At 36.2% G+C, this 20,104-nt stretch overlaps 1 protein-coding gene across 3 annotated transcripts in view; it reads right to left on the minus strand.

Annotated features, from left to right (window-relative positions):
* Positions 1-20,104, minus strand: part of UHRF1BP1L (UHRF1 binding protein 1 like) — a 107,707-nt gene that overhangs the window by 6,958 nt on the left and 80,645 nt on the right. For 2 of the 3 annotated variants that reach the window (XM_030323476.2, XM_030323477.1), the window contains 4 exons: positions 19,647-19,786; positions 18,838-18,988; positions 14,587-14,840; positions 14,256-14,364 (listed from right to left, as the gene is read on the minus strand). In XM_030323476.2, coding sequence (XP_030179336.1) covers positions 14,256-14,364; positions 14,587-14,840; positions 18,838-18,988; positions 19,647-19,786 — 654 coding nt within the window. Of the gene's footprint in view, positions 1-8,482; positions 10,280-14,255; positions 14,365-14,586; positions 14,841-18,837; positions 18,989-19,646; positions 19,787-20,104 lie in introns of those variants that run through there. The other variant, XM_030323478.1, reaches the window with a different exon arrangement.

Consider the following 20,104-nt stretch of genomic DNA (forward strand, 5'->3'; position numbering starts at 1 on the left):
ATCAACAAAACTAAAAGGCAACCTATTGAATGGGAGAAGTTATTTGCAAATGACATATCTGATAAAGGGTTAGTATCCAAAATCTATAAAGAACTGATACAACTGATTACCCACCCCCCAAAACACAAATAACCCAATTAAAAATAAAAAAAAATCCAATTTAAAAAATCCATAAAAATCCAGACATTTCTCCAAAGAAAACATCCAGATGGCCTGTTCAAAAGACACATGAAAAGATGCCCAACATCATTCATTCATTAATATCTGGGAAATGCAAATCAAAACTACAATGAGACATCATCTCACACCTGTCAGAGTGGCTAAAATCAAACAAAGAAGAAACAACCAGTGTTGGCAAGGATGTGGAGAAAAAGTAACCCTTACACACTATTGGTGGAGATGCAAACCAGTGCAACCACTGTAAAAAACAGTATGGAAATTCCTCAGAAAGTTAAAAATAGGACTACCCTATGACCTAGTAATTGCACTACTGGGTATTTACCCCCCCCCCCCAAAATACAAAAACACTAATCTGAAGGGATACATACACCCCTACATTTATTGCGGCATCATTTACAATAGCCAAACTATGGAAGCAGCCCATGTGTCATGGATAGATGAGTGAATAAAGTAAGATGTATACATACATGGAATATTACGAGCCATCAAAAAGAATGAAATCTTGCCATTTGCAACAACACGGACGAGGAAGAGAATGTAATTGCTAAGCAAAATAAGTCAGAGAAAGACAAATACCATATGATCTCACCCACATGTGGAATTTACAAAAACAAATGAGCAAAGAAAAAAGAGAGAGAGACAAACCAAGAAAAAGACTCCTAACTATAGGGAACAAACTGATGGTTACCAGAGGATGGTTGGGGGGAAGGGAGCGGGAAGGAGATGTAATAGGTGAAATAGGTCATGGGGATTAAAGAGTACACTTATCATGATGAATAAACAAACAAACCCAAAACTACAATGGTAAACCACTTCATACTCACTAAGATGCCTATAATAAAAAAGTCAGGTGTTAATGAGTATTGGCAAACAAGTGAAGTTGGAACTCTTATACGCTGCTACTGGTAAATATGTAGAATGGTGCAACCACTATGGAGAACAGTCTGGCAGTTCCTCAAATGGTTAAAAACAGTTACATGTCCCAATAATTCTATACTTAAAATGTATACCCAGAAGAAAAACTTATACATACATTTTTTTTTCAACGTTTTTTATTTATTTTTGGGACAGAGAGAGACAGAGCATGAATGGGGGAGGGGCAGAGAGAGAGGGAGACACAGAATCGGAAACAGGCTCCAGGCTCTGAGCCATCAGCCCAGAGCCCGACACGGGGCTCGAACCCACGGACCGCGAGATCGTGACCTGGCTGAAGTCGGACGCTTAACCGACTGCGCCACCCAGGCGCCCCATACATACATGTTTATAGCAGTATAATTCATAATAGCCCAAAAGTAGAAACAATCCAAATGTCCATCATGCAATGGATGGATAAACAATATTTAGTAAATCCATATAATAAATATATTATTTTGCCCTACAAAGGGATGAAGTACTAATATATGGAACGACATTAATGAACTTTGAAAATATCTAGCGAAAGAAGTTAGTAATAAAAGGCCATAATACTACATGATTTCACTTATATGAAATGTCCAGAATAGATAGGTAAATCTACAGAGACAAAAAGTAAATCAGTGGTTGTCTAGGGGTGGAGGAGGAATGGGGAGAGACTGCACCATTTGTGAACATATTAAATATGACTGAATTATATACTTAAATTGGGTGAATGGTATGGTATGTAAATTATCTCAAAAATGTTTTATTAAAAATTAATTTTTAATAAAAAAATTAGGCAGGAAGTATCTACGTCAACATTTTTTCTTCCTTTTTGGATCATATATAGTCAGAGCACTTTAGGTTGCATATGAACTGAAGCCCAAATCAAAACTTGCTTTTAAAAAAGAAAATGTACCTAAAACTTATATAACATTGTGAGTCAACCATACTTCAATAAAAAAATAATAAATTTTTTTGTAATAAAAAAGGAAATGTATTTGACTCTAACAGGGAGTCCAAATGATGGTGCTTCAGTCCATCACTGATAGTGGATATTGGGTTCATATGATGTCTTCAGGAGTGTCATTTTAGGAACCTGATTTTATATTTCTAAAGTCCATTTTTCTTTTCCTTTGTGTTGAACCAGTCATATGATGGCAAAGGTGGTCTCTAATGACCCCAAACAAGTTTTACAGCCTGTGACCCTTTCTCTCTTAGTGTCCTTATCAATTCACAAAACCTCAATACTTGGATCATAGTCAACTCATGTACCACTCACTGTGTCCCAAAGGCTGGTCTTTTTTTTTTTTTTTTTTTTTTTTTTTTTTTTTTTTTTTTTGAGTGAGAGTGTGTGCACACATGCACAAGCATAAGTGGGGTAGGGGCAGAGGGAGAGGGAGAGAGCCTCAAGCAGGCTCCATGCCCAACGCAGAGCTGGATTTCAAGATCATGGGATCGGGACCTGAGTCAAAGACTCTTAACTGACTGAGCCACCCAGCCCCCCCATCCAAAGGTGGTAGTCTTTTGATTGGTCAGGCTGGGACCTATTCCCACTTTTGTGATAGGGTCACATGATTGTCAGGTCCACCAAAATAACATGAAATGAGAGAACGGCAGTTTGCCAAATCAAATTGTATTGAGTGGACTAAGGAGTAATATCTGCTCAATATAATTTTTCCCCTTAAAAAGATTCCAAGAAGAAATAATTGCCAAATTATTCTCCACGATGATTCCATCAATTTTACCCCTACTCTCTCTCTATATATAAATGGAATAGTTCTATTTACATGGTTAAATGACATCAGGTTGAGTTTTGGTCCGTTCTATGCTTCATTTTGTTATAGGGGTCCCAAATCAGAAACTACTTTTTTATTTTATAATAATGGCTTGCATCAGTTATGTTTTTAGTAATATAACTAGAAAAAAACTACAAAAACTGTTGTGTTGGTTCAGACTTGCATACCACTCAGCTTGGTACTGACTGTAAGAGAAACTTACAGAAACTGTAAGAAAATACTATGCCACAGGAAAGCCAAGTTCTATACTCTCTAATAACACCTCTACTTGATTAGCAACTTATACTTTCATTTTCAGACTTTAAAAGGAGCAAAACTTCTTTTAAATGAAACTTGTCACAGAATGCTAATATAGACTAAAAATAAGAGCTGAGTTACACTGACTATAGTTAGGATAATAGAGGACCCAGGACTTCCTCTATTTAGCTTATATCTCACTTCTCATGGGATCCTAAGAATAATGAAAAAACACTGACTAAACAATTCTGAAATCCATTTATTTCAATCATTGGGAGATGGATGAGGAGAAAAAAGGGAAGGAGGAGACAGAAGGGAAGAGAAAGACATATGGGGAGAGGGAAAGAAGGAATGAGGCAGAGAAGGAGGGAGAAGAAAGATGGAGAATGGAAGAGTGGGGAGGATGGGAGGAGAGGAAGAGCCATGTACAGGGTAAGGGGAGATAAAGAGGGAGAGGTAAGTAAGGAGGAGGAGGTAGGAAGTGAAAAGGAAGAAATAAAAAGGAAGAGAATGGGAGGGAAGGGGCAGGAGGAAGAAGGTAAAAAGATGAGAGGGAATGGGAAGAGAGAGAACCTGTGAATGATAGAGGTGATTGGAATCTGTTAGAGTAGAAAGATCTATTTCCTTTTATATACTTTAGAGAGCTTCTTTCAAGTTTTTTGGACAAATTATGATGAAAAAATCCATGCCTCTCATGGATGAAATGGGCAGCTTCTTACAGTAACATACTTTTCCCCTTAGCACAGGCTCTTTCAACTTGAAGAAGCCACTCGATGTGTCTAAACTTAAATTTCTTCATTTGCAAAATGGAGGTGATAAGAATACTTGCCTTAATTATCTCAAAGGGTTCTGGTAAGAATTAGTTGATATTTAATGTAAAATAACTTTATAAATTGGCAAGCATTATCCAAATATTAATTGTTATCAGTACTATAGAAGGTATTGATAAATTTCTGACTTTAAATATAGACTTTACTAGTTATTTGTTTATTCCAATAAGAAATTTCTATTCATTTTTCTTCTCTGGTCATACAGACTCTTCAGAGTTTAGGCTTTACACCAACCACTAGGTTTCATTACTAAAAAAATCTTCCCACATTCCCAGTTAGGAACCATTACAGCAATGATTCTAGGAGTGTGTATGGAAGAGCTGCTTATTACAGACCTTTAAATATACATTGCCCCTTCCCCATTACGTTCTGATATAATATATTGGGAGGTAGTCCCTCCATCACAATCGTTTGAGTTGAGAATCAATGCCACAATAGCCATTGCTCCAGATGGGAGACTGTTTTGATACTTTGATGCCTTAAATTTGATGCTTCTGAGTTTAGATATTTTTAAAAATCTAGCATATGCCTTTTCCTCTAATATGCCCTCACTACCTAAAGTGCTCTGCTGAAAAGACCCAATTAAATATCATTTTAAAGACAAGAAAAAATATATTCTTAAAATGTAGTACATTTAATAAGGATCAACTTCTAGTTTTCCCAGATGTAAGAAATTAAGTGCATAATATGTGAGATATGCCTTAATAAGAAAATAAAAATAGTTATTACCTTGCTTTCATTAGGGTAGACTAGTAACTAAGACGTGATTTTTTTTTTTTTTTTGAAATTCACACAACTTTAAAGACAAATGCAAACAGAATTTCCATATTGAACCAATCTTCATGCATATACCTTTGCCTGACCGGTGATTTACTTTGGCTTTTAGCTACTGCATTAAAATACAGCTCACAGGGTGCCTGGGTTACTTAGTCCCATGAGCATTGGACCCTTGATTTTGGCTCAGGACAGGATCTCACGATTCCAAATGTTGCAAAGGCCTCCCTGAATGGGATTCTCTCACGCCTCTCTCTGCCCCTCCCCCACTCATGCTTCCTCTCTCTCTCAAAATAAATAAAAATCTAAAAAATTAATAAAATACAGTTCACAATTGGTAAAATATATATGTACCTAACTGTAAAACACAGATAAGAAATGTTGGGGAGAACACTCAAGGAGGAGAAATTTCCAAGCACCTTGGGTTTTTTTTTATGTTTAAATTTTTTTATTTTTTTAAGCCAACTCTACACCCAACATGGTGCTTGAACTCACAACCCTGAGATCAGGAGCCATAAAGCCCCTGGATTTTTAAATTAGTTTTTTTACTCATTTTAATGTTTAATTCTATTTCTCTAATGTGTATGCAAGTGGATTTTTTCAGATATTACAAACCTCTCATTTAAAAACAATATTGCTTTTGTCTTCTTTAGCAAAGAGTACTTATTTGGTAAGTTAGGTTCTGCATTTAGGGAATGTGAGAAATGCCAGGAATCAATCTTGAATGATAGCATTTTAGAGTGGGGAAGCATTAAAAATAATCTAATCTCACTTCATTGCCAATAATTCCCCAAGAATTACTTTAAGGATGTTTTAAAATTTATCAAGCATAAATATTTTATTTTCTGCTATACTTTTGTGTTAATGACAAACCTTATTTCACTGAAATGAGAGAAACAGTCTGCATGAACTGTAAGGTTTGGAATCAGGTGCTATTTCTTTGAGATTCAATAAATAGAAGTTTCATGGGTATTTAAATATTCCTGTTTTTTGAATCCATATATATACATATGGATATATATGTTGTTAGATAGATAAAAGTTTATGACTGACTTGTGTTTTGGGAGGTCTTTTATCAATGAAATCTTTCTTTGGGGTCAAAAAATTTAACAGGCACTTCACCAAAGAAGATAAACAGATGGCAAATGGCATATGAAAACATACTCTGCATCATATGTCATCAGGGAAATGCAAATTAAAACAACTTATGACTAAACAGTGATTTAGAATGGTCAAAATCCAGAACAGACAATAAATGCAAGGAAGGATGTGGAGCAGCAGGAACTCTCCTTCACTGCTGGTGAGAAATGGTACAACCACTTTCTTACAAAATAAACCATATATTTACCGTAAGACCCAGCAATCATGTTCCTTGGTATTTACTCAAAGGAGCTGAAAAATTATGTCCACACAAAAGCCTGCGCATGGATGTTTTGTGATAGTTTTTTATTTATAACTACCAAAAAGTGGAGGAAACCACAATGTCCCTCAGTAGGTGAATGGATAAATAAACTGTGGTACATACAATGTAATATTATTCAGCTCTAAAAAGAAATCAGCGGGGCGCCTGGGTGGCGCAGTCGGTTAAGCGTCCGACTTCAGCCAGGTCACGATCTCGCGGTCCGTGAGTTCGAGCCCCGCGTCGGGCTCTGGGCTGATGGCTCGGAGCCTGGAGCCTGTTTCCCATTCTGTGTCTCCCTCTCTCTCTGCCCCTCCCCCGTTCATGCTCTGTCTCTCTCTGTCCCAAAAATAAATAAACGTTGAAAAAAATAAAAAATAAAAAAAAATAAAAAAAGAAATCAGCTATTAAACCTTGGGGGGGGGGGGGACAAACAGAGAGGAATCTTTAATGTATATTACTAAATGAAAAAGACCAATCTAGTAAGACTACATACTATATGATTCCAACTACATGACATTCTGGAAAAGGTAAAACTATGGAGACAGTAATAAGATTGGGGCTGCAGTGGGGAGGGAGGATAAACAGAGTACAGAGGATTTTTAGGGCAGCAAGACTGCTCTGTAAGTTATTACTAAACTGATGGATATATGTCATTATATGTTTGCCCAAACTTACAGAATGTATGACACCAAGAATAACTCTAATGTAAACTAGGGGCTTTGAGTGATAATGATGTGTCAATGTAGGTTCATCAACTGTAACAAAAGTATCACTCAGGTGGAAGATGTTTATGACAGGAGAGGCTATGAGGTTATGCACCTGTGGTAGCAGTGGGTATATGGGAAATTTCTGTGCCTCTGTTCAATTTTGCTGTAAACCTAAAAATGCTCTAAAACTCTTTTAAAAAACTGTCCCATTTTCCACTGTTAGTTTTAAATTTAATGTTATCTCTCATTTCCTTTTTGTTAGCTTTTGTCTGGTATATATTTTTGTTCCATCACATATTTTCAGTGTCTCTGTGTCATTTTATTTTGAAGGAATATTTTTGAAATTTGAAGGAATATGTCCTGCCGCACATACCTTGATTTTTCCCCTAACACTATCTTAGTGCCTCTGCCTTTTAACAAGGGAATTTAAACCATTCATATTTACCATAATGACTTAACTGTTATATTCTAATTTAATGTTTTCTATTTATCATGCTTCCTTTTTATTCCATTTTTAATTTTTTACCTTTTGTTAGATTAATTGGATATTGTCATCCAAGTTTCTCCTCAGTCCTAATGGTTTAAAGATTATTATCTTTAGTAATCTAAGGTTATATACACAATATTAGCACATATTATTTAAACACACATTGTTCTATCAAAGTCTAGTGTAACTGCCCTCTTAAAAGGACAAAAAAAACAAAAACAAGACAAAAACTTGAGCACAATTTTATTAACCTATTTCCCTTCCTTTTCCCCCCAGTGCAACCTCTCATACAAACGTCATATAGAATTTTAGTTACACATTAAAAACAATTTTCCTTACAGAAATGAACAAAATTTTAGGTTTAACACCAAGTTTTACTAGTTTCTTATTACTGTTCCTTACTAATTTTTCATTTTAATTAATTAATTCTTTCTATTAAAAAAAACTGTTCTTATTTTTGCCTTTACTTTTTAAAATTTTTATATTTAAATATTTATTTAAGTAATCTCTCCATCCAACATGGGGTTTGAACTTACAACCCGAGATCAAGGGTTACATGCTCCTCCAACTGAGTCAGCCAGGCACCCCCTTATTTTTGCCTTTAAAATAAAAGTTAAGGTTTGGGGCACCTAGGTGGCTCAGTGGGTGGAGTGTCTGACCTCGGCTCAGGTCATGATTTCGCAATTCGTGAGTTCAAGCCCCGCGCTGAGCTGTCCTGACAGGTCAGGGCCTAGAGCCTGCTTCCAATTCTGTGTCTCCCTCTCTTTCTGCCCCTCGCCTGCCCATTCTCATTCTCTCTCTCTCTCTCTCTCCCTCCCTCCACTCTCAAAAATAAATAAACAGTAAAAAAAAATTAAAATAAAAGTTAAGGTTCAAATTATTGTCCCACAGAATTTTGAAGATATTACTTAACTATCTTTTAGCATCCAATGTTGCCAATGGAGAGTATGATGCAAATAAACCTGATTTTCATCCTTTTGCTTTTCTCTCTAAAAGAGTTTAAGACTTTTCTCTTTGTCTTCCGTATTACGAAATGTCACCAATATGTCTAGGTAAGATTTGTCTTTCACTCACTTTGCTCGGCATTTAGTTGGCTCTATCAACTTGAAGGCTTGTTTCTTCCTTCAAATTTGAGACATTTCATTATTTTTTAAATTATGTTTCCTAATTCCTTTTTTCCTGTTCTGTCTTTCTGGAACTCTCTTTAGATACATGCTCTCCTTCATGTATGTGTGGCCACCTGAACACCACAGGTCAAAAGAAATGTGTTTCTCCTACCCGATGCCCTCCCACCCTATGAATATACCTCAACATCTTTAAATATTTCTTTCCCCTAGACTTCTTTCCCTAATTCCCATGGCCCAGATACCCCCTGCACAATGAACTGTGCTTTGCTAGAGCTACAGCTCCTTGCAACTCCTTTGCCGCTCTATTTTTCTTTCACTCTTTCCCTATCGTGTGTCTTTCTTAATAGTTATCTCAATGATTTTACCGTACTTTTTAAACTTGTTTTTCCTCCCCTCTCCCTTTTTTAGAATACCCTTTGTTCAGTCTTTGCTATCTGTGCTATATAAAATAGCAGCCATTTAGCAACACATGGCTATTCAAATTTAAATTGATTAAATATTAAATAAAATTAAAATTCACTTCCTTAATTGCACTAGCCACATTTCAAGTGCTCAATAGCCACTTCATTATAGATTATAGAACATTTCCATAAGCAGGAAGTTATACTGCACATTGTTGTCATAGACATATTCAACTTTAGCTGTGTCCAGTGTTTTTAAGCTGTCTTTATTCACCCAGACATCACAAAAGTATGTTTTTTGAATATCTACTAGGCAAGACAGTATTTTAGGAGATAGGGATAGCAATGTATCAAATGAATTCCTGCACTCATGTAACTTACATGCTACTCAACAAATAAGAAAGAATATAGTATATCAAAAGGTTCTAAATGTTCACTGAGACCAGTAAGTAGGGCTAGGGAGAAAAGGAGTGACAGGAATGGGAGAAGGATGGATGGACAGAAATCTCTAAAAGGGGGGATGTGACCAGAGACCTGCGAAAAGTAATGAACTGAGGCATGGGGATATCTGAGGTAAGAGAATTCCAGGCAAAAGTACTGCCAAGTACAAACGCCCTGAGACAGGAGTCAGACTAACAGGAATGAATGGTGCAGAGGGGGAGAACAGCAGGGGATAACAATGGAGAAAAGCAAAGAACAAGATCATGTTGGATTTCGAAAGCCACTGGAAGGACCTCAGTAATTTTAATTGGACTGCAAAGGAAGCCAGTGGAGGGTCTTTAGTTGAGAAGTTATTTGATACAAATTAAATTTTAACAATGGTACTCTGGTTGGTGGGTTGGTAATAGTGCAGGCAAACAAAGGCAGAAGAAGAAATACAACTTAGGAATTAACCAGAATAATTCAAGCAGATTTGGAAGTGCTAGTGTTATAGATGGTAGGAAAAGGTCCAATTCTGGTTGTCTCTTAAAGCTGGTGGTTTTAGGGAGGCTATTGTTTTTATTTCAAAGATAAGACTTTTAATTTTCAAAGATTTTTAACCGATTATTTTCCATAAGAGCTTGTTCTTATTCGAGGAGTTCAAAATCCTATCACGTGTTTATAAAAGTCTCTACTTTTCTTTGGCATTAACTGTATTATTCATTTATTTCTTGCCTCTTAATTGGTTTTTGAAATAGGCATTTTGTCATTTATTGCACCCATCCAACATCAGAATTCCTTTCTTAATGTGAAGAATTTCATTGGGGGAGTAAAATTTGCTTCCTTCAATAAATGTTGGAAAAGACTACTGAAACTTCCTGATTCCTTTCCATGAGTGTGACACAGATGTTGCCTCAAATTGTACTCACCTTAGATTTCCCTCAGATACTAAAGAAGGGAAGGAAGAGAACTTTCTCTTTCTGGGGGCAACAGCGGTGACAGTAGGGGCAAGGTCAAGTACCTAAGAATAAAAGTTCAAACAGGGCTGACTGCAGCAGTTGCCGTAAGGCTGAATACACAGACCAATAATGACAGTAGTGCAAAATGAAAAATCAAGTGTCCAATGTCAGGCAGCAGTGTGTCCCATCATACTAGATTACAATGTAGTGTGGTTTGGGGGTATGAATCTGACAGGTAAATCTTGAGCCTGGTTCCCCAGATCTCCCATGATTCTAAAACATATATATTTAAGAGCTTTGTTGAATGATTCACATGTCCCATTTACCCATTTAAAGTGTGTGGTCCAGGGGAGCCTGGGTGGCTGAGTTGGTTAAGCATCTGACTTCAGCTCAGGTCATGATCTCGTGGTTCATGGGTTCGAGCCCCATGTTGGGCTCTGTGCTGATAGCTCGGAGCCTGGAGCCTGCTTTGGATTCTGTGTCTCCCTCTCTCTCTGCCCCTCCCCTCTTGCACTCTGTCTCTCTCTCTCTCAAAGGTAAACATTACAAAATTTAAAAAAAAATTAATAAAGTGTGTGGTCCATAGGTTTTTAGTACGCTCTCCAATGGTACAACCATCACCACAATCACTTTTAGAACATTTTCATCACCCTGAAATTCCACTGTACCTATTAGCAGTCTTTCCCCATTTCCTTCCAATCCTGCCTCCAGCCCTAGGTACCCACTAATTTACTTTGTCTTTACAGATCTGCCTTTCCTGGAAATTTCATGTAAATGAAATCATACAGTATGTGGTCTTTCATAACTGGCCTCTTTCATTTAGCATAACGTTTTCAAAGCTTCCCTGCTGTAACATGTATTAGTGCTTCATTCTTTTTATTGCTGAATAATAATCCATTGTATGAATATATCACAGTTTCCTTGTCCACTCATACCATGATGACATTTGGGTTGTTTCCACTTCTGGGCTATTATGAATATTGTTCTTGTCAACATCAACATTTGTGTACAAGTTTTTTTTTTTTTTTTTTTTTAATTTTTTTTTTTTTCAACGTTTATTTATTTTTGGGACAGAGAGAGACAGAGCATGAACGGGGGAGGGGCAGAGAGAGAGGGAGACACAGAATCGGAAACAGGCTCCAGGCTCTGAGCAGTCAGCACAGAGCCCGACGCGGGGCTCGAACTCACGGACCGCGAGATCGTGACCTGGCTGAAGTCGGACGCTTAACCGACTGCGCCACCCAGGCGCCCCTGTGTACAAGTTTTTGAGCGGACCTCTGTTTTTACTTCTCTTGAGTGGAACTTCTGGGTCATAAGTAATTCTGTTTAACTTTCAGAGTTACTGCCAAATTGTTTCTCAAGCACCCACACCATTTTACAAGCCCAGCTATGTAGGAGGGTTCCAATTTCTGCACATCCTCCCACCACTTGTTATCATCTGTCTTTTTGATTAGTCACCTTAGTAAGTCTGAAGTGTTATCTCATTGTGGTTTTGATTTACATTTCCATAATGGCTAATGACGTCAAGCATATTTTCATGTGCTCATTGGCCATTTTTATATCTTCATCAGAGAAGTATCTGTTCAAATCTTTGCCTATTTTTAAATTGGGTTATGTATCTTTTTTAGTTTTGAGTTCTTTATATAGCCTGGATACCAGCCCCTTACCAAATAAATGACTTATGAATATTTCTTCCATCCTGTGGGGCTGTCTTTTTACTTTGCTGACAGTATCATTTGAGGCATAGAAGTTTTAAATTTTCATGAAGGCCAATTCATCTACATTTTTCTTTTGTCATTTACACTTTTGGTGTGGTATCTGAGAAGGCTTCTTAACCCAGGGTCATTAAGATTCATTCCTATATTTTCTTTTAAAGAGTTTTAACATAGTTTTACCTCTTACTTTAAACTCTGACCCATGAAGAATACATTTTTGTGGATGATACAGGGAAGAGGTCTAGGCTCCTTCTTGTGGTATGTTTCAGCACAATTTGTAGAAAAGGCTAGTCTTTCCCACATTGAATGGTCTTGGCACCATTGTCAAAACTTAGTTCATCATAAATGTAAGAGTTTATTTCTGGTCTCTTAATTCTATTCCATTCCAATAATCTTTGTTAAACTCCTTCTCTACTCAATTAGCTAGAGAATATTTCTTGCTTACAATCATGACTACTGCCTATTTACAATCAATCAAATGTTTGAGAATTCTTGGGTGTTTGCTTATCCCATTTTCTTGACTATGGATGTTGTTTCTACGTGCCATAGCTGACATCCAGTGATGGGGTGGAGGGAAGGGAGAGATACCAAGTTCATCAACTGGGTATAAAATCATTCCCTTCCTGGGGCCTGGCAGCTGTAGAATTTACCCTCCATGTTTAGTCTATATGCAAACCCCACTGAAGTGTGCTATTTGGTAGAAGCGCAGGAAATGGTCTCAAAAAGAAGTGTCTAGATTGTTCACCTATTGCCTCAGGGATCTATTCTAATTTCAGCATTCTGTTGGGATGCTTTTTGAGGAGAAAAGTCTCCTATACTCTCTTGGCACCATTTGAGTGATGAGTTTAGAAAAAGGAACTCTGTGTGAGATTCAGTCTCTCCTTTCTTTGGTCTAAGCGTTGCCCACAAAAAGGATGCATTCTGTTCTGCTTTATCTACAAGACAGACCTGCCTGTTTTGGGATCTAAAGTATTTGGGGGGAAAGAGACATAAAGCAAACTTATCTCCTTACACCTAAGCTATTTGCTCCATGTGAGCTATTTCAGAAAAGAAACTGACTTTTTTTTCTTTATTGACCTGATGTCTTTGCTCTGGTTCCCAAATTCCAGAAGGGTAGACTTGTTAGTTAAGAGTTGCCCATGAACTGATCCTACCTTAGCAACAGTCCTCTTTTAGATGGGATTATGGCTCCAGATTTTTCTGGTTTTGCCTCTTTGGCAAAGTACTCTGATTTTGCGCACTTACAAGGATTTTTTTTTTAATTTTTAACAGTTATTTATTTTTGAGAGACAGAGACAGAGTGTGAGTGAGGGAGGAGCAGATAGAGAGGGAGACACAGAATCTAAAGCAGGTTCCAGGCCCTGAGCTGTCAGCACAGAGCCTGACATGGGGCTTGAACTCACGAACCATAAGATCATGACCTGAGCCAAAGTCAGATGCTTACCCAACTGAGCCACCCACGTGTCCCAAGGATTTCTGATCCTCTGACGGCACTTACTTTTCTTACCGTATGACTTTATTCTTCTTTTAACATATGTCATTTCATGAGGTCTGATAGATGAAATAGATGCATATAACAGCTCCTCATATTTCACTCTCAAGAAACTACTAATAAAGTGAGACCGGAATACCTAAGTCAACCAAGCCAAGCTCTTTCCTCTACTCTACATCACCTTGTAAGATATAGCCCTTACACTAGAGACCTTAACAATCTTGTTACAATGGAGACACTAATTCTTACATTGAGATAAAAGTAAAACTAAATACATAGCAATATATTATAAGTAATTAATGTATAGAGAATAAGTAAGTACCCAAGAATTATAAGAAGTTACACCAGGTTATAAAGAACAATTGATTGAAAAGGAGGAGCTTGAGACAAACTTGAAAGGAAACATGCAATTCTAATGAGAAATAAGAAGGCAAATAAGAACATGGAGATGGAAAAGTGCATAAAAAATTCTGTTATAGGAGGTACACCAAGTTGGTTGAGTTATATATAAAAGAATAGTGGGAGATAAAGCCAAGAAAGAGATCAAGAAGCCCAAGTAAGCTTAAGAGCCATGTAAGACCATAAAAGCCTGTGTCACTTTCATTCAAAATACACTTGTAGAACAGGTATTAAAGCCACTGTAGATGAGTTATTTTTGAGGTAAAAGGTCCATACATAGATGATATTCTATTCTAAGGTAGTGAAATTGTCCCCCAATCATCTACTACCACATATTACATATCTATAAACAGGAAGTACAAGTAAACAAATCAGCATATCGATAACTTTAAATCTCAGTAGGTGCTCAATAACAATGTTTTTCATATATACCTCTGATATGAAAAGAACCATCATCATTTCTCTCTACCACAAGATGGTCAATATGAACAGTTACAGGAGCTGGCTCAAGGGATATTGTACTACTACGAGGACTGTCGTCCTGTAAAAAAGAGAAGCGGTATCAGCATGTTGTTATTAAAGTAAATGACTTCTAATTTCTATGATTCTTTTCATTATTCCCCCACAAAGACCAAAAACTCATATCAATAAATGCTAATAAGCACATATTATAGAGAAGTCACATTCTTAAGCATGAATTAAAGTCCCAGTCGGCAAAGTGAACATTCACAACACGAAAATATATAAATACTTATTAACATACTTTTAAATTTATTTTTGTGTTAGAAACTTGTATCTTCATTGGCATCACGGTTGCAACAGTTTCATCTTCCAAAAAATGTTGAATATTAGTAAGCGAAGATGTAAAAAACTCTGTGCTAAAGTTTTCTATATGGCATTGCAAAAATCCATTTTTTTCTGCAAGCAAAGAGTGTATTACAGCACCAGGCCCACTCTCAAATCTCAGAGTAATCTCAGGAGAGGATTTGGAATGAATTACAGATTTATGATCCGAACCTATGGAAAAAGAACACATAAAAATCATAACTTGTAGCACTATTCAAAAACTCTCAATTATTTGTCATCAGACATTATTGTCACTTTGTATAATGTTAAAGCAATAATATCTTAAAGTTTTAATATTTATCTTTCATTTACATGATATTTACAGTACATATACAATATACCATACACAGCCATTCAATTTTTATAGACCTTCCATGGCACTTCTGTTGACCTATCTATATTTTCTAATGTTTTGGTGCCATGAAAACATATACCATGATATAAATCTGATATGATGCACACCTAAGATACTTAGAATGTCTGAGTGTGTACCTATCTATTCATTTATAATGTAACAGACAAATGTGATAAAGTCATGACACTTAAAGCGACACTTAAGCCATTTCTTAAGAAATAACAAAAACGTGAAGTTCTGTACCTTCCTCATTAAAATTGGGTCCTTATATAATTAGAAAAGTAAGTAGACAAGACCTCAATAAAATGTCTCTATTAGAAAACAATTTTAAAACTGAAATTAAAGCAAGGGAGATATATATTACATTTATGTTTATACTGATTTATACATATATATAAATATAGTATACATGTATTTATGCCTTGGCCTTGTTCCAAAAAAGACTTTGAGTTGGCTGAGATAAATACTAAATTCAAAAACAAATTTTATCATTTCAATAAAGACTCACAGAAAATCTGATTTTAAAAAACAAAAGTTTTCAGTATGACCACTTAAGTGAACCTACCCTCACAGCAACTATTTTGTTTATATTACATTACCTAGCTCCAAAAAGAGTAAGAGGCAAAACGTTCATGGTATAATCATATGAAAAATAAGTAAGCAATGGAAAAAGACAGAAGGAAAAAGGTAAGGATGGGCAGTAAGATTAATGACTCCAAACACATTATTTACTTTTTCTGTGCCACAGGTGAACCAAAAATGAACTTCCTAGCAGCAAAGAGAAAAATGTGATCAGTTTCACAATTTACAGAACTGATGAATTAAAAAAAACAACAACTAACTGTTCTGGAAAAGTCAGACTATTGAAATATCAAAGTCACCAGTCTCATGGGTCCTTGTAGGAAGACCTACTAATTAAATTCATGATGGAGTGTTTATTTTCCCTCAGCATGGATGTGAATCCTTTAGTCTTATAAAGGCCAAATTTATACATATTTGTGAGAGGGAGGGGATGTAAGAAAATAAACATACCCATATTTATACATCAAGGATAGATCTCCATACACAATTCAAAGTGGAGAGTTGTTTTTGTAACTTTATTTCAGGTACAGGATAACGTTTAATCAATGTTAGTACTACAAACCGACATTCAAAATAAATAAATAATATACAGGAAGAGTTCAAATAAAATTCTAAAGCATTCTTTAAATAATTAAGAAGATTTTCTTTTTAAATAAAAGGCAAAAGCCACAAATTGATAATGGTTAGTGTTCTTTCCTATATCAAGAAAAATAAGAGTTTATTAACGTCTATTTAATAATAAGGACAATTAGAAACAACTTTGTAAATGTGACTTTGTTTTGCCTTTCATCTGTTTATCCACGTATCTACACACACACACACACACACACACACACACACACACACACACACACAGAATGTGAGAGAGATTACCTACTCAGTCTAAGGAGCTGAGAGCCAGAAATAATTTCAAACAAAAAGAATATTTATTTGGAGCAGAGATAAAACAAAACAAAATCTTCACTAGTCAAAACTCACTCCTCTCTTCTACCTCTTACGCCATGAAATTATTATATTAAGGTCTTCCTACTAAAGGACTCCAAAATCCACACGTTATAGAAAAACAAAAACAAAATCAAAAACAACTTTGCAATTTTAACTGGTTATGTCAGAGTGACAGCAGATACAAACTGTAGGTCAATCTTTATTCACATGGTTTATTAATGTTTTAAATGTTCAAGCTAAAATAGTTTTTTCTCCTTTTCCTTTTATTTCATTTCCCCTTGCTCCTTTCTTTTCCTTTGCTTTCTTCCTTCTTGTTTTTTAGAAAAAAAATTTTTTTAATGTTTATATATTTTTGAGACAGAGAGAGACAGAGCATGAACAGGGGAGGGTCAGAGAGAGAGGGAGACACAGAATCCGAAGCAGGCTGCAGGCTCCAAGCTGTCAGCACAGAGCCCGACATAGGGCTCGAACTCACAAACCGTGAGATCATGACCTGAGCTGAAGTCGGAAGCTCAACCAACTAAGCCACCCAGGCGCCCTGCTTCCTTCTTGTTTTTTATCTTTAAACAACTGAGGCAGTTGAGAAAAATAAGGTATTAGCACTGACTATATGATCCATACATATAGGACATTTCAAAATGATTTCAGTAAGGAACATGAAACAAATTAATAGGACATGGTACTAACTGACCCATAAAAATAAGTAAAAACAATTGAGCAACTGGAAATAATTTTAAGAGTGTACAATTTGAAAACTGTTTTGGATTTGGGAATAGAACAGGGTCTAAGTTTTGAAATTTTGGTTTTTTGCCCACTATGAAACCTTTCCAATTGTATATTTAGCTTCCACTATTTTGCATGCTTTTGGGATTGATACTTGCCAACAGGAAATTCTTGAAATTTTTTAACAGATACATTGTAAACTGCAAGGCCTATACATAGAAAAATGCCTGGAGACAATTTTTTTTCTATGATGCTGATTTAAAGACAAATGGCACATTTACCTGCAATTCCCAGGATGTGAGGTGATAGTATACTTATTTGATACCATGCAGGACTATGTATTTCAACATGTTATGTATCAGATACAGCATTCTATATATATAGCAAAGAAAAATATTTACAGCTCAGTGGCTTTTTAAAAGAATTAAAAATTTGAACAATGTCATTTTATTTTATTTAAATTTTTCTTAACGTTTTTTTATTTATTTTTGAGACAGAGAGAGACAGAGCATGGGGGGAGGGCCAGAGAGAGAGGGAGACACAGAATCTGAAACAGGCTCCAGACTCTGAGCTGTCAGCACAGAGCCCGACGCGGGGCTCGAACTCACGGACCGCGAGATCATGACCTGAGCCGAAGTTGGACGCTTAACCGCCTGAGCCACCCAGACGCCCCTGAACAATGTCATTTTAAATGCTTAATAGAACTATTCTCATAAGTTCATTTCTTCAAATGACTGAAAACCATGAGTGGTAACTCCATATAAACTTTGAAAAAGGGATAGTTTTAGGGGCGCCTGGGTGGCGCAGTCGGTTAAGCGTCTGACTTCAGCCAGGTCACGATCTCGCGGTCCGGGAGTTCGAGCCCCGCGTCGGGCTCTGGGCTGATGGCTCAGAGCCTGGAGCCTGTTTCCGATTCTGTGTCTCCCTCTCTCTCTGCCCCTCCCCCGTTCATGCTCTGTCTCTCTCGGTCCCAAAAATAAATAAACGTTGAAAAAAAAAAATTTAAAAAAAAAAAGAAAAAGGGATAGTTTTATGTGGTTTCCTCTTTATACACTGCATGTTTTGTTGTTCCTATCCCCCTACGTTCAGATGAATGTGTTGATGTTAGAATGAAGGACCGTAAGAACATGACATACAATTTTGCCAAACACCAGGTATCATGTCAGACTCAGGAAATGTTTGCTTACAAGCAAGATAATGGAATGTAAAAATTGACATTTATTCTAGCATAGAGCTAAGTTTGACATTCTAGCATTACTTTATTATTCTTTTCATACAGAAAAGACCTGTTTTCTTAAACCTATTATCTCAAAGAATGAGAAGACTAAAAACGATGGCACTTAACAAAAGAAACAGAAAGAAACTAGAGAATACATCCTCAACACATTACACCTCTAATAACAATCAAAATACTTTATGAAAATAAGGTAAGCTAAGAAAACAAATCTCTCACATTATTATAAATAAATGTAATTTTCCTTGAATTCATTTATACCAAAGACAGAACTGCTGAGGAGTTATATGTAAAAAACACAACAAATTTAAATCATATTAAAGTCTTACCTATTGGACGATTACAGAGGTAATGTCGAAGACTGATATTGCCTAACTGATCTGGTGTCACTTGGTCCACTTGCAGACAGATTTCCATATCTTCCCCTCGGATGTCAATTTCCCCATTAACACCAGTAATTTTAAACACCACAACTGACATCTAATAATGATTGCATAAATAATATTAGCATACCAAGTAATTCAAAACAAAATTTAAGAAATGACACAGGAAACTACTAAAATCTCTAAAAATACAATAGTGACCTAATAAAACCAATAATATACTTGTGATCAACAAAACCTGGTTATTACATTACAGTGACAAACTTCAGCTTCCTTTCTTCCTATTCAGTCAAGAGATGAATTTTTTTAGGTCACACAGATAACATTTCTGTGTGAAATTATTTTCACTGAAAGCTGAACATATTTTCTAAGTCATCTGTAAGAATATTTCACTGGGTGGAAAGGACTTACAACAAACCAGTAACATATTTCTTTTGTAGAAAGTTCCTCAGAAGGACTGACTACCATCAACCATCAATCTTGTTTTCAAAGTGTATTTAAATGCAACTACATAAAGGTCAAAAGGTAAAACCTCCCCTCCACAGTACGAAAAAAAACAGATTTAGAAAAATGAAATTCAGAGAAAAACAATTCAGTAAGAGGGAAGGGAGAAGTGTCAAGAGTAGAACGAGCAAAGTGAGTCACTCACTACTATGGCAATTCACTTTACATAATTATGTCATAAAATCTGTACATATTTATCTGAAATAAAAGTGGTGGCATTTCTCTTCATAGAATCTCTGTGAAATGATTACCAGGTCTTGATTTTCTTGAGCACCCTCTGAATTTGTACTGATGGCATCTGGAGAGGTTTCACCAAAATTCTGTAGATTTGCACTGGCATTTGCACTCTCCGTTAGGCTCTGGTAATTCGTAGTTGAGTTCTTTTTAATACCTGAAATAATAAAAAAGTTAACTAACAAATTAAAATCAGTCTTATACAAATGATCCGACAATGTTAAATTTATCTAACCCAAAAGGGCTATCCTTCAAATCTTTCTCAAGCAAAGGCTTGTTTAAAAGACAATAAGCAAAGAAAAATTAAATTGTAGTTAGTTTAGCAAATAATAAGAAATAACGTCCACAATAAAATGTTAGAGATACTAAAGCCCTAAATGTAGTATGAAAAGAACTCAAAAACACTGAGCACAGCCTTCACATTGCTGCTGTGGTGTTGGCGTAGCGGGTTCCGGGTCAGCCAGCTATGCCTCCC

The sequence above is a fragment of the Lynx canadensis genome, chromosome B4 (genome assembly GCF_007474595.2).
Source record: "Lynx canadensis isolate LIC74 chromosome B4, mLynCan4.pri.v2, whole genome shotgun sequence".
NCBI classification, from domain to species: domain Eukaryota; kingdom Metazoa; phylum Chordata; class Mammalia; order Carnivora; family Felidae; genus Lynx; species Lynx canadensis.